Source organism: Chrysemys picta, chromosome 1 (assembly GCF_011386835.1).
Source record: "Chrysemys picta bellii isolate R12L10 chromosome 1, ASM1138683v2, whole genome shotgun sequence".
NCBI lineage: Eukaryota > Metazoa > Chordata > Testudines > Emydidae > Chrysemys > Chrysemys picta.
The window spans coordinates 91,202,978-91,215,020 of NC_088791.1; the positions used below are offsets into that span (position 1 = coordinate 91,202,978).

Below are 12,043 nucleotides of genomic sequence, written 5' to 3' on the forward strand. Positions count from 1 at the left end.
TAGATGAATTGCTCCATAACCCTTAACGTCTCCATAACTCCATAACATCTTAGGCCTGGTCTACACTACGGGTTTAGGTCGACTTTAGCAGCGTTAAACCGAATTAAGCCTGGACACGTCCACACAACGAAGCCCTTTCTTTCGACTTAAAGGGTCCTTTAAACCGGTTTCTTTACACCACCTCCGACGAGGGGATTAGGGATAAAACCGGCCTTTGCGGGTCGGAATTGGGGTAGTGTGGACGGAATTTGACGTTATTGGCCTCCGGGAGATATCCCACAGTGCTTCATTGTGACCGCTCTGGACAGCACTCTCAACTCAGATGCACTGACCAGGTAGACAGGAAAAGACCCGCGAATGTTTGAATTTCATTTCCTGTTTGCCCAGCGTGGAGAGCACAGGTGACCACGCAGAGCTCATCAGCACAGGTAACCGTGATGGAGTCCTCCCAGGATCGCAAAAGAGCTCCAGCATGGACCGAACGGGAGGTACGAGATCTGCTCGCCATATGGGGAGATGAAGCAGTGATAGCTGAACTCCGTAGCAGTAAAAGAAATGGAAAAGTATTAGAAAAGATCTCCAAAGCCATGAAGGACCGAGGCCATAACAGGGACACACAGCAGTGCCGCGTGAAAATTAAGGAGCTACGGCAAGCTTACTACAAAGCCAGAGAAGCAAACGGAAGGTCCGGGGCAGAGCCGCAAACTTGCCGCTACTACGTGGAGCTGCATGCGATCCTAGGGGGTGCAGCCACCACTACCCCAACCCTGTGCTATGACTCTCTCACTGGAGAAACACACAGGGAAGACGGTTCGGGGAACGAGGAAGATGAGGATGGAGGTACTGTAGGTAGCTCACAGCAGCAAGGAAGCGGAGAAACCGGTTTCCCCAACAGCCAGGATATGTTTGTGACCCTGGACCTGGAACCAGTAACCCCCGAACTCACCCAAGACCCTCAGGGCACACAGGAGACCTCTGGTGAGTGTAACTTTGTAAATATTTGTAAACATTACACAAAAAAAGCAAGCGTGTTTAATGATTACTTTGCCCTGGCAATCGCGGCCAGTACATCTACTGGAAAAGTCTGTTAACGTGTATGGGGATGGAGCGGAAATCCTCCAGGGACATCTCCAGAAAGCTCTCCTGGTTGAAATGGGGTGATTTTATTAAGGGGACATTCAGAGGCGCCCATTCCTGCTCTTCTGACCAGAAATGTTCCCCGCTGTTAACCACGCGGTGGGGGGAGGGGTGAAGTGATCATCCCAGAGAATCGTGTGTGTGGGTGTGGGGGGGGGTGGTTTACTTGTGTTTGTGCCGCATGTTAACCGGGAAACCGCAGCCCCCTCCTTTTACATTGAAACCCCATTTTAAATGGACAACCCAATTCATCCTTGATATGGGAAATGCGCTGCTGTTTGCAACCTTTCCCGCATGTTAAGAAGGTTAAAAAAGCCAAAACACTGTGGCCTACCATGGCTGCCTGCAAGCCAAAATATGCGACCTTGTAATGAAAGAGTGTACCCATTGTTCTCTAAAATGTGTCTTTTTTAACCACCTCTCCCTTCTCCTCCACCAGCTGCAAATGTTTCTCCTTCGCAGAGGCTCGTGAACATTAGAAAGAGAAAACGTAGGACGAGGGACGATATGTTCACGGAGCTGCAGATGTCCTCCCACGCTGATAGAGCACAGCAGAATGCGTGGAGGCAGTCAATGTCGGAGATGAGAAAAGCCCAATATGAACGAGAGGAGAGGTGGTGGGCTGAATCGCGTGATGAACAGAGCAAGTGGCGGGCTGAAGACGATAGGTGGCGTCAGCTTGCAGACAGACGGCAAGAGGCAATGCTCCGTCTGCTGGAGCATCAAACTGATATGCTCGAGCGTACGGTTGAGTTGCAGGAAAGGCAGCAGGAGCAGAGACCGCCGTTACAGCCCCTGTGTAACCAACAGCCCTCCTCCCCAAGTTCCATAGCCTCCTCACCAAGACGCCCAAGAACACGGTGGGGGGGCCTCCATCCACCCAGTCACTCCACCCCAGATGATCGCCCAAGCATCAGAAGGCTGGCCTTCAATAAGAGTTAAAGTTTTAAAATGCAGTGTGTCCTTTTCCATCCCTCCTCCCCCACCCATCCCAGGCTACCTTGGCAATTATCCCCCTACTTCTGTGAGGAACTAATAAAGAATGCATGAATGTGAAAAAACAATGACTTTATTGCCTCTGCAAGCGGGAGGGGAGGGTGGGGTGGGGTGGTTGGTTTACAGGGAAGTAGAGTGAACTGGGTCGGGGGGGGGGGGGTTTGGAGGGTTCATCAAGGAGAAACAAACAGAAGTTTCACACAGTAGCCTGGCCAGTCACAAAACTCGTTTTCAAAGCTTCTCTGATGCGCACCGCGCCCTGCTATGCTCCTCTAACCGCCCTGATGTCTGGCTGCGCGTAATCAGCGGCCAGGCGAGTTGCCTCAACCTCCCACCCCGCCATAAAGGTCTCCCCCTTACTCTCACAGATATTGTGGAGCGCACAGCAAGCAGCAATAACAATGGGGATATTCTTTTCACTGAGGTCTGAGCGAGTCAGTAAGCTGCGCCAGCACGCTTTTAAACGTCCAAATGCACATTCCACCACCATTCGGCACTTGCTCAGCCTGTAGTTGAACAGGTCCTGACTCCTGTCCAGGCTGCCTGTGTACGGCTTCATGAGCCCTGGCATTAAGGGGTAGGCTGGGTCCCCAAGGATCACGATAGGCATTTCAACATCCCCAATGGTCACTTTCTGGTCCGGGAAAAAAGTCCCTTCCTCCAGCTTTCGAAACAGAGCAGAGTTCCTGAAGACGCGAGCATCATGTACCTTTCCCGGCCATCCCACGTTGATGTTGGTGAAACGTCCCTTGTGATCCACCAGGGCTTGCAGCAGCATTGAAAAGTACCCCTTGCGGTTTACGTAGTCGGTGGCTTGGTGCTCCGGTGACAAGATAGGGATATGGGTTCCGTCTATGGCCCCGCCACAGTTTGGGAATCCCATTTCAGCAAAACCATCCACTATTGACTGCACGTTGCCCAGAGTCACTACCCTTGCTATCACCAGGTCTTTCATTGCCCTGGCAAATTGGATCACAGCAGCCCCCACCGTAGATTTGCCCACTCCAAATTGATTCCCGACTGACCGGTAGCTGTCTGGCGTTGCAAGCTTCCACAGGGCTATCGCCACTCGCTTCTCAACTGTGAGGGCTGCTCTCATCTTGGTATCCTGGCATTTCAGGGCAGGGGAAAGCAAGTCACAAAGTTCCATGAAAGTGCCCTTACGCATGCGAAAGTTTCGCAGCCACTGGGAATCGTCCCATACCTGCAGCACGATGCGATCCCACCAGTCTGTGCTTGTTTCCCGGGCCCAGAATCGGCGTTCCACGGCATGAACCTGCCCCAGTGACACCATGATTTCCACATTGCTGGGGCCTGTGCCTTGTGAGAGGTCTATGTCCATGTCAATTTCCTCATCACTCTCGTCGCCGCGCTGCAATCGCCTCCTCGGCTGGTCCGGGTTTCGCCTTGGCATGTCCTGGCTCTGCATATACTCCAGGACAATGCGCGTGGTGTTCATAGTGCTCATAATTGCCGCGGTGATCTGAGCGGGCTCCATGATCCCAGTGCTAGCTATGGCGCCTGGTCAGAAAAAAGGCGCGAAAGTAGTATCTGATGGACCAGGAGAAGGAGGGCGGGAGGGAGGGAGGGCCGAGTGACGACATGGCGTACAGGTACAGGAACAGGGAGAAACACAAACAACTGTCACACAGAATGGTCCCCCCAAAGATTAAACTGAAAACCCTGGGCTTAGCAGGCCATTGATTTCACGGAGGAAGGGGAAGCAAATGAATACAGAACAAATCTATTTTTTACATCTTAAGCTGGCAGCCGACGGTGCAGCATGAGTGATAGCCTCTCCAGTACGATGATGACGGTTACCAATCATAAAATACCATCATCTGCCAAAAGGCAAGGGGCTACTGCTGTGTAGCAATGCAGCCCCACGTCTGCCAGCCCCACGTCCGCCAGCACCCAGCATCGCCCTCGGCCTCTTCTGGGTGCTTAGCAGACAATACTGGGCAATTGGCAGAAAATAGTATATTACGACTGGTAGCCATCATCATCGAAACAGTAGCATGTCTGCCCAGGTGGCCATGATTGACAGCCACACCAGTACGACGACGATGGGTACCAGTCATAATATACCATCGCCTGGCAAGGGGCTGGTGCAATGCAGCCCTACGGCTGCCAGCCCCACGACTATCACTCATGCTACACCGTCTACCGCCAAAAGGCAGTTAGCAGCTGCTGCTGTGTAGCAATGCAGTCCCACGTCTGCCGGCACCCAGAGGACATATGGTGACGGTGAGCTCAGCTGAGCTGAGCGGGCTCCATGCTTGCCGTGGTATGTTGTCTGCACATGTAACCCAGGTAAAAAGGCGCGAATCTATTGTCTGCGTTGCTGTGACGAGGGGGGAGGGGCCTGACGACATGTACCCAGAACCGCCCGCGACACTGTTTTGCATCATCCGGGCATTGGGATCTCAACCCAGAATTCAAAGAAAAGGCGCGAACCGCTTCTCGGCTCTCTGAGCTGTGGCGCAAACGTAGTATCTGACGGACTAGGGGAAGGAGGGAGGGTGGGCCGAGTGACGACATGGCGTACAGGCACAGGGAATTAAAATCAAGAACGGTGGCTGTGCATCAGGGAGAGACACAAACAACTGTCACACAGAATGGTCCCCACCAAAGATTAAACTGAAAACCCTGGGCTTAGCAGGCCGTTGATTTGACGGAGGGAGGGGGAAGCAAATGAATACAGAGCAAATCTATTTTTTACATCTTAAGACGACGGTGCAGCGTGACTGATAGCCCTCGGCATCTTTCTGGGTGCTTGGCAGCAAATACGGGGCGGCGTATGACCATGGTCTTCAGGCCTATTGCACAATCGGCTGCTCAGGGAAGACTCTGCTAACGTGCGATGACCCGACTTGTAATAGGACGACTAATAGTCGTAATACACCATTTACTGCCAAAAGGCAAGCCCCATGGCTGCCAGCACCCAGATCGCTGATGAAGGCTACCAGTCTACTGCACCGTCTACCGCCAAAAGGCAGTTAGCAGCTGCTGCTGTGTAGCAATGCAGTCCCACGTCTGCCGGCACCCAGAGGACATATGGTGACGGTGAGCTCAGCTGAGCTGAGCGGGCTCCATGTTGTCTGCACAGGTAACCCAGGTAACCCAGGTAAAGAGGCGCGAATCTATTGTCTGCCGTTGCTGTGACGGGGGAGGGAGGGGCCTGACGACATATACCCAGAACCGCCTGCGACACTGTTTTGCATCATCCGGGCATTGGGATCTCAACCCAGAATTCAAAGGGGCGGCGGAGACTGCGGGAACTGTGGGATAGCTGTGGGATAGCTACCCACAGTGCAATGCTCCGGAAGTCGACGCTAGCCTTGTACTGTGGACGCGGTCCGCCGACTAGAGCACCTAGAGCATTTTATTGTGTGGACACACACAATCGGCTGTATACAACCGATTTCAATAAAACCGGCTTCTATAAATTCGAACTAATTTCGTAGTGTAGACATACCCTTAGGTGAATTGCTCTCACCACATCTGTCTGGGCAAAGATGAGAGCTAGTATTAACCAATATTTGAGAGAACAAACAATGACTGTTCCAGAGTGGGTTGCAAGATGCCTCCTCCCTGTTTTCTCTGGCACATTCCTAGACAGCCGCCTAGAACACTGAATTGCTTGCAGCAGTGGCTAGGATGCTGGCAAGAGCACAAGCAGATGAACTAATGGTAGTGTTTTGGCTTTGGAAAACCCCTCCTTCCATTAAAAAGAACAGGAGTACTTGTGGCACCTTAGAGACTAACAAATTTATTAGAGCATAAGCTTTCGTGGACTACAGCCCACTTCTTCGGATATATGCATCCGAAGAAGTGGGCTGTAGTCCACGAAAGCTTATGCTCTAATAAATTTGTTAGTCTCTAAGGTGCCACAAGTACTCCTGTTCTTTTTGCGGATACAGACTAACACAGCTGCTACTCTGAAACCTCCTTCTATTGTTTCATTTATAGTTATACGGCAGGGAAAGATCTGACCAAGAAGACACTGGGTGTGACAAAAGGCATTTTTACATGAACGATGGGGGCAGGATGAGTGCCTGTGCCCAAGGGGGAAGGCGCAGCAGGAGAAGGACAGAGCGCTCCCCCGCATAGGTAACATGGGGTGGGGAGAGTGCGGTGGCCCTGGGCTGGGCGCAGGGCAGGGGAGGAGACATGTGGGGTGATCACATGTCCTCCCCTTTCAATTGTGTTCTCCCCTCTCCCCGCCAAGACGAGTAGGGCGGAAACATGCAGTAGTAATTCCAAAATGGAAACCAGGCAAACTATGCCACAAAAGTGGATGCATATAGACCAATTGTCTTTACTTCCTCTCTGGGTAAAATTATGGAGAGAAGGTAAGTTAAAGACTGGTTTCCTATTTGGGAAACAATGGCATTATAGATGAGGTGCAGAGTGGTATTAGGAGAGGAAGATGCAGCACTGATCATATTGCTAACTTAGGCTTTGTCTACACTGGACTTTCGTCGGTAAAACTTTTGTCATTCAGGGGTGTGGAAAAAAACAACACTCCCTTGAACGACAAAAGTTTTACAGACGAAAAGCGCTGGTGTGAACAGCGCTTTGTCGGCGGGAGAGCTTGCCTGCTGACAAAGCTACTGCCACTCATTGCGGGTTGTTACCAGATTTGCGTGTTACTTTGGGGTACGCTCATTTATTAGAGTTACTCTTCTGGGGACGGGGGTGTGTGTGTTCTGTAATTCTATCAATGTACTGCTTGTGTCACTTGTGTTCTCATATGGAGCTCTACTGCTCCCTTCTGCACGTTCCCTCCCAATAGAGCTATCCTGCAGGACCTAGGGTCCCCAGGTTCTTCCAGCCCCAGAATCTCTCTCTCTCACACACTCTCTCTCTCTCTCCCCTCCCCACCCCCCGGGTTAATCAGCACTCCCAAGCTGACCCCTTATATGTCCCTGGACTCAGCAGACTGGGTCAAGCAGCTTTTCCAAGCTGTCACCCTCATATGTCCCAGGTTCAGTACGTACCTATCCCCACTTTCATGTTACAATTGTCCTAGTAGTAACCCACTTGATGAGCAAACCCCACGGGACTTTTGGGCGCTGCAGGGATCTTTAGCTTAGGTACAAGGAGTGTTGCTGCAGAGCAAATGGAGAAGCCAAAAAACACCCATGAGGAGGGGAAAGAGAGAGAGAAGCAACCAGCTTAACCATGAAAGTTATTTATTGCCAGGTAATAACCATACAAGGGGAGCCAAACAAACAAAACAGTTATAATATTAAATCTAACGTAAATTTGATTATAAAAGTCAGGTTTAGAAAACTATAATTGATCACACAAGTCAGGGTCAGAAGGCTATACCGAGAGCGAGAGAGAGCGAGAGCTGGGTTCTCACCACTCCGTGAAGCTTGAATCAATCGGGAGTCCCAGGTTGTGGTGGTAGCTGAGGGTCCAGAGTGCTGGAAACAGGCAGACCCCGCAGCATGATCAGTCAGGAGAAGATGAAGTCCCAATGGAACTGATGCAGATTTTATATCCAGGCATCAGAACACTTACTTGAGCATGGGTAGTGGTTTTTGTAGAGAAACAACAGTGGTTCAAGGGAGAACACTAGATTTGTTTATGGGTAAACTAATGGCTCAAGGGAGTATACCAAAGTTGTTTTGTTCAGGCTAGACAATAGGAACTGATCATTCCTGGCTATGGGTGGTGTTCCTTCGAGGGAACTCACAATGCATTTAGGCAGCTTTAGTATTTTGGATACCAATAAAGGATTTATTACTAGAACTGGTCTGATAACTACTGAGCTAGGTGTGTGCAGGCGTGGGTTCATTAATATCTGGAACAGAGATTCCCCCATCATGCAGTGCTCCCCTGCTTTTCTGGTCCCATAGTTCAGTGCGGTTCTTGCCTTGGAATCTCTGTTCTCCATTCTGTAGGCTAATGGAGATGCCTCCCTGTCCCATCTTTGATGCAAATGAGGCATGGGGAGTTTCCTTCGTGAGTCAGACAGGTTGGATACTGTGACCTGGTTCCCCAAGAACACAGAGCTGACAGGTAACAGGGAGGACATTTTTTCTTGGCAGGAGAGCTCTCTCCTGCTGACAAAGAGTGGCTACACCACGCACCCTTTAGCGGCAAGGCTGTAGTGGCATGGCTGTCACTGAAAGGTGTATAGTTTAGACATAGCCTTAGAAACTGAAATACCAAAAAGTATGAGGCACAATGGTTCATTAGAGCTGTCTTTCTAGATATTGAAAAGGCATAAGACATGCTATGGAGGGAAGGGTATTGTACAAAGTAGATGCACTGAGGATAAGGGGGAAAATATATGGGTGGAATAGAGAATTTTTGAGTAAAAGGACATGCAGGTCAGAGTTGGGAAAGTTCTGTTGAATATACAATATAAATAATGGTACATCAGAGGGAAGTCTTATCAGCCCAATCTTGCTTAATAGTATGATAAATGATCTCCCAAAACAAATAATACTGGGGTAGGTGTCACTATTTGCAGGTGATTGTGCTTTGTGGGTAAGGAACAGGAATACTGAGATGGCAGAAAAGAGAATCAACAAAGCCTTATGTGCCATATCTGACTGGGGAAATACCTGGGCTTTCAAGTTTTCCATTGCTAAAACCAAAGGACTGCTCTTTACAAAAGGAAAGTTACAAAGGAATGTTAACTGTATCGGTATGGAGAACAAATAGACATAGTTAAAAGGTTCACATTCTTAGGCGTAATATTTGATAGTAAATTACTTTGGAATATCATTTACATTATGGTAAAGATAAATGTGCAGGAAGGATTAACCTGCTTAAAAGTCTTGCTGGTACTAATTGGGTGGTGGATTAGAAAACACTGCTGATGGTAAACAGAGCCTTAATCAGACCAGTTATTGACTATGCTGCCAAGCTTTTGGGTCGGCATCAAAATCAGAACTTAAATTAGAATTACGACAAACCCAGGCACTACAAATTGAGTGTGGTGCATTTATTACAACATCTATATGCATTCTGCAGATAGTTTGTTGTGAAATGCCAGTTACACTATGAATGAAACTACTGGACTAACTTTCTGGGCCAAAGTTAATGGGAACTGCAATGATGAAAGTACCAAATAAATTTATGAGGATTGTTGCCAATTTGATAAGCAAACTATAGCACATGATGAACAGGAGTACTTGTGGCACCTTAGAGCCTAACAAATTTATTTGAGCATAAGCTTTCGTGGACTACAGCCCACTTCATCGGATGCATAGACTGGAACATACAGAAAGAAGATATTTATACATACAGAGAACATGAAAAGGTGGAAGTAGCCATACCAGCTGTAAGAGGCCAATCAATTGAGATGAGCTATCATCAGCAGGAGAAAAAAAACTTTTGAAGTGATAATCAAGATGACCCATAGAAGGTGTGAGGATACTTAACATGCGGAAATAGATTCAATTAGTGTAATGACCCAACCATTCCCAGTTTCTGTTCAAACCTAAGTTAATTGTATCTAATTTGCATATTAATTCAAGTTCAGCAGTCTCTCTTTGGAGTCTGTTTCTGAAGTTTTTTTGTTGCAAAATTGCCACCTTCAAGTCTGTCACTGAGTGGTTAGAGAGGTTGAAGTGTTCTCCCACTGGTTTTTGAATGTTATGATTCCTGATGTCAGATTTGTGTCCATTTATTCTTTTGCATAGAGACTGTCCGGTTTGGCCAATGTATATGGCAGAGGGGTATTGCTGGCACATGATGGCATATATCACGTTGGTAGATGTGCAGGTGAACGAGCCCCTGATGGTGTGGCTGATGTGATTAGGTCCTATGATGGTGTCACTTGAATAGATATGTGGACAGAGTTGGCATCGGGGCCACTATGGATGTAGAAGCCCTCTACACCAACATTCCACACAAAGATGGACTACAAGCCATCAGGAATAGTATCCCCGATAACATCAGGGCAAACCTTGTGGCTGAACTTTGTGACTTTGTCCTCACCCACAACTATTTCACATTTGGAGACAATATATATCTTCAAGTCAGCAGCACTGTTATGGGTACCCGCATGGCCCCACAGTATGCCAACATTTTTATGGCTGACTTAGAACAACGCTTCCTTTGCCCTCATCCCCTAATGCCCCTACTCTACTTGCACTATATTGATGACATCTTCATCATCTGGACCCATGGAAAAGAAGCCCTCGAGGAATTCCACCATGATTTTAACAATTTCCATCCCACCATCAACCTCAATGCTGATCATGGTGGAATTCCTCGAGGGCTTCTTTTCCATGGGTCCAGATGATGTAGATATCATGACAGCCAAACTAGTAGCAATAATGCTAGCATGGAATTGGATCTGGGATGTACTCCCCAGCAACAGCGATAATTTTTTCAGATTCAATCTCAGGCCTTCTGGCAATAAAAAAAGAGCGTCTCAGTACGCAGAAGTGATTTAATCAATGAAATGATATTTCTAATAACAGAGTTAGTACAGATGGACATACATGTAGCATTAGCTTGGATCCTAGAGAATATTGGGATGACAGGGAATGAAATGGTGGACAAAGCAGCTAAAAATGCTGTAAGAAATGGAAGGCTGTAAGAAATAGAAATGCCCTTGAGTAGCAGAAATTCAAAAGCCCAGCACAGAAAAATGTAAAAGACGAATGGCAGAAATTTGGATTAATGAAAAGAGAGGAAGAAGAATTTTGGAATTGTGCCCTGAAATTGAGGACTACGCCAACATACTTCAGGGCCTGGATAGGACTAATGAAGTGCTTTTGTTTAGAGTACTAATCGACCATAGTGGCTTAAACAAAAATCTTTTTCAAATAAATAATCAGAAAGATGGCCTATGCATACTCTGTAAGGTAGAAGAAACAATTGATCACAGTTTATGGGCATGTAAGGGCTTTGGTAAAGAAAGAGAAAATATATTTGAGCAATTCAGAAATTTTAAGGTAAAAAAATTACATTATTTGATTTAGTAAAAACATTGGGAAAGTGGAGTATTATTAAAAAGGGGCTGTTACATTACTTGAAAGACACAGGTCAGAGTGAGAGGATAAAAACCTCTGAGAAATGAGGGATTATAGTTGGTGGCTGCTATAAACTATTCAGTCAAGTCTGCTTCACCATAAAAAAGAGAAGAAGAAGAAGGAAAAGAAAGAAAGGGGGCTTCAGAGAGAGAGTTTAGAGTTGCTCTCTGGGCACAGAGAGGATGGGTAGGAGGAAACCCAGGGGGAATTAAAAGCCCTGGGATCCTGTCCCTAATGGAAGGGATTTACCCAGTGGAGTTGTGGGGAAGAAAGCCTGTGGAAGGCAGAGTAGGAAGAAGCCCAGGGAAAGAGCAGAATGGAAGGGATTTACCCAGTGGAGTTGTGGGGAAGAAAGCCTGTGGAAGGCAGAGTAGGAAGAAGCCCAGGGAAAGAGCAGAATGGAAGGGATTTACCCAGTGGAGTTGTGGGGAAGAAAGCCTGTGGAAGGCAGAGTAGGAAGAAGCCCAGGGAAAGAGCAGCAAGGGCTGAGACTGTGTAGAGCTTGGCTGCTGAGGACAGGGTCCCTGGGCTGGAACCTGGAGTAGAAGGTGAGCCCGGTTTCCCCCACCAGCCACTGGGAAAGTGGCTCTGGAGCAGGACGTGGACCAGAAGACTGCCTTACACGGTACATGGACAGTTTGTCCAGTGGGACTCTGACATCCCAGAAGGGGAGGACTAAATGGTGACCTGGCTGGAGGGCCAAGTCATGGACAGGGAGCACCCTGAGTCCCAGAGAGTTTACTGTGTGAGCAGCCCACGGAAAGGGCTCCCAGACCAGAGGAGAACCAATCCCCAGATCCAGCTACAAGGAGCCGCCCTGGCAATGAGTGTACCCCACTACAATGCCCCAATCTTTCATCCTTTGGAAAACAGTACAGCTCCCCTGGTTTTGTAAAAATGGG

General features: G+C 48.2%; 1 protein-coding gene and 1 long non-coding RNA gene across 3 annotated transcripts in view; one reads left to right on the plus strand and one right to left on the minus strand.

Annotated features, from left to right (window-relative positions):
* LOC122173359 (uncharacterized) overlaps positions 1-12,043 on the minus strand; it is an 86,429-nt gene that overhangs the window by 50,177 nt on the left and 24,209 nt on the right. The gene's annotated exons all lie outside the window — the stretch shown is intronic.
* LOC135974499 (uncharacterized) lies at positions 254-2,210 on the plus strand. The gene is made up of 2 exons (XM_065562773.1): positions 254-978; positions 1,577-2,210. Exons 1-2 carry the CDS (start codon positions 438-440, stop codon positions 2,077-2,079), a joined length of 1,044 nt encoding a protein of 347 aa, XP_065418845.1. The 5' UTR covers positions 254-437; the 3' UTR covers positions 2,080-2,210.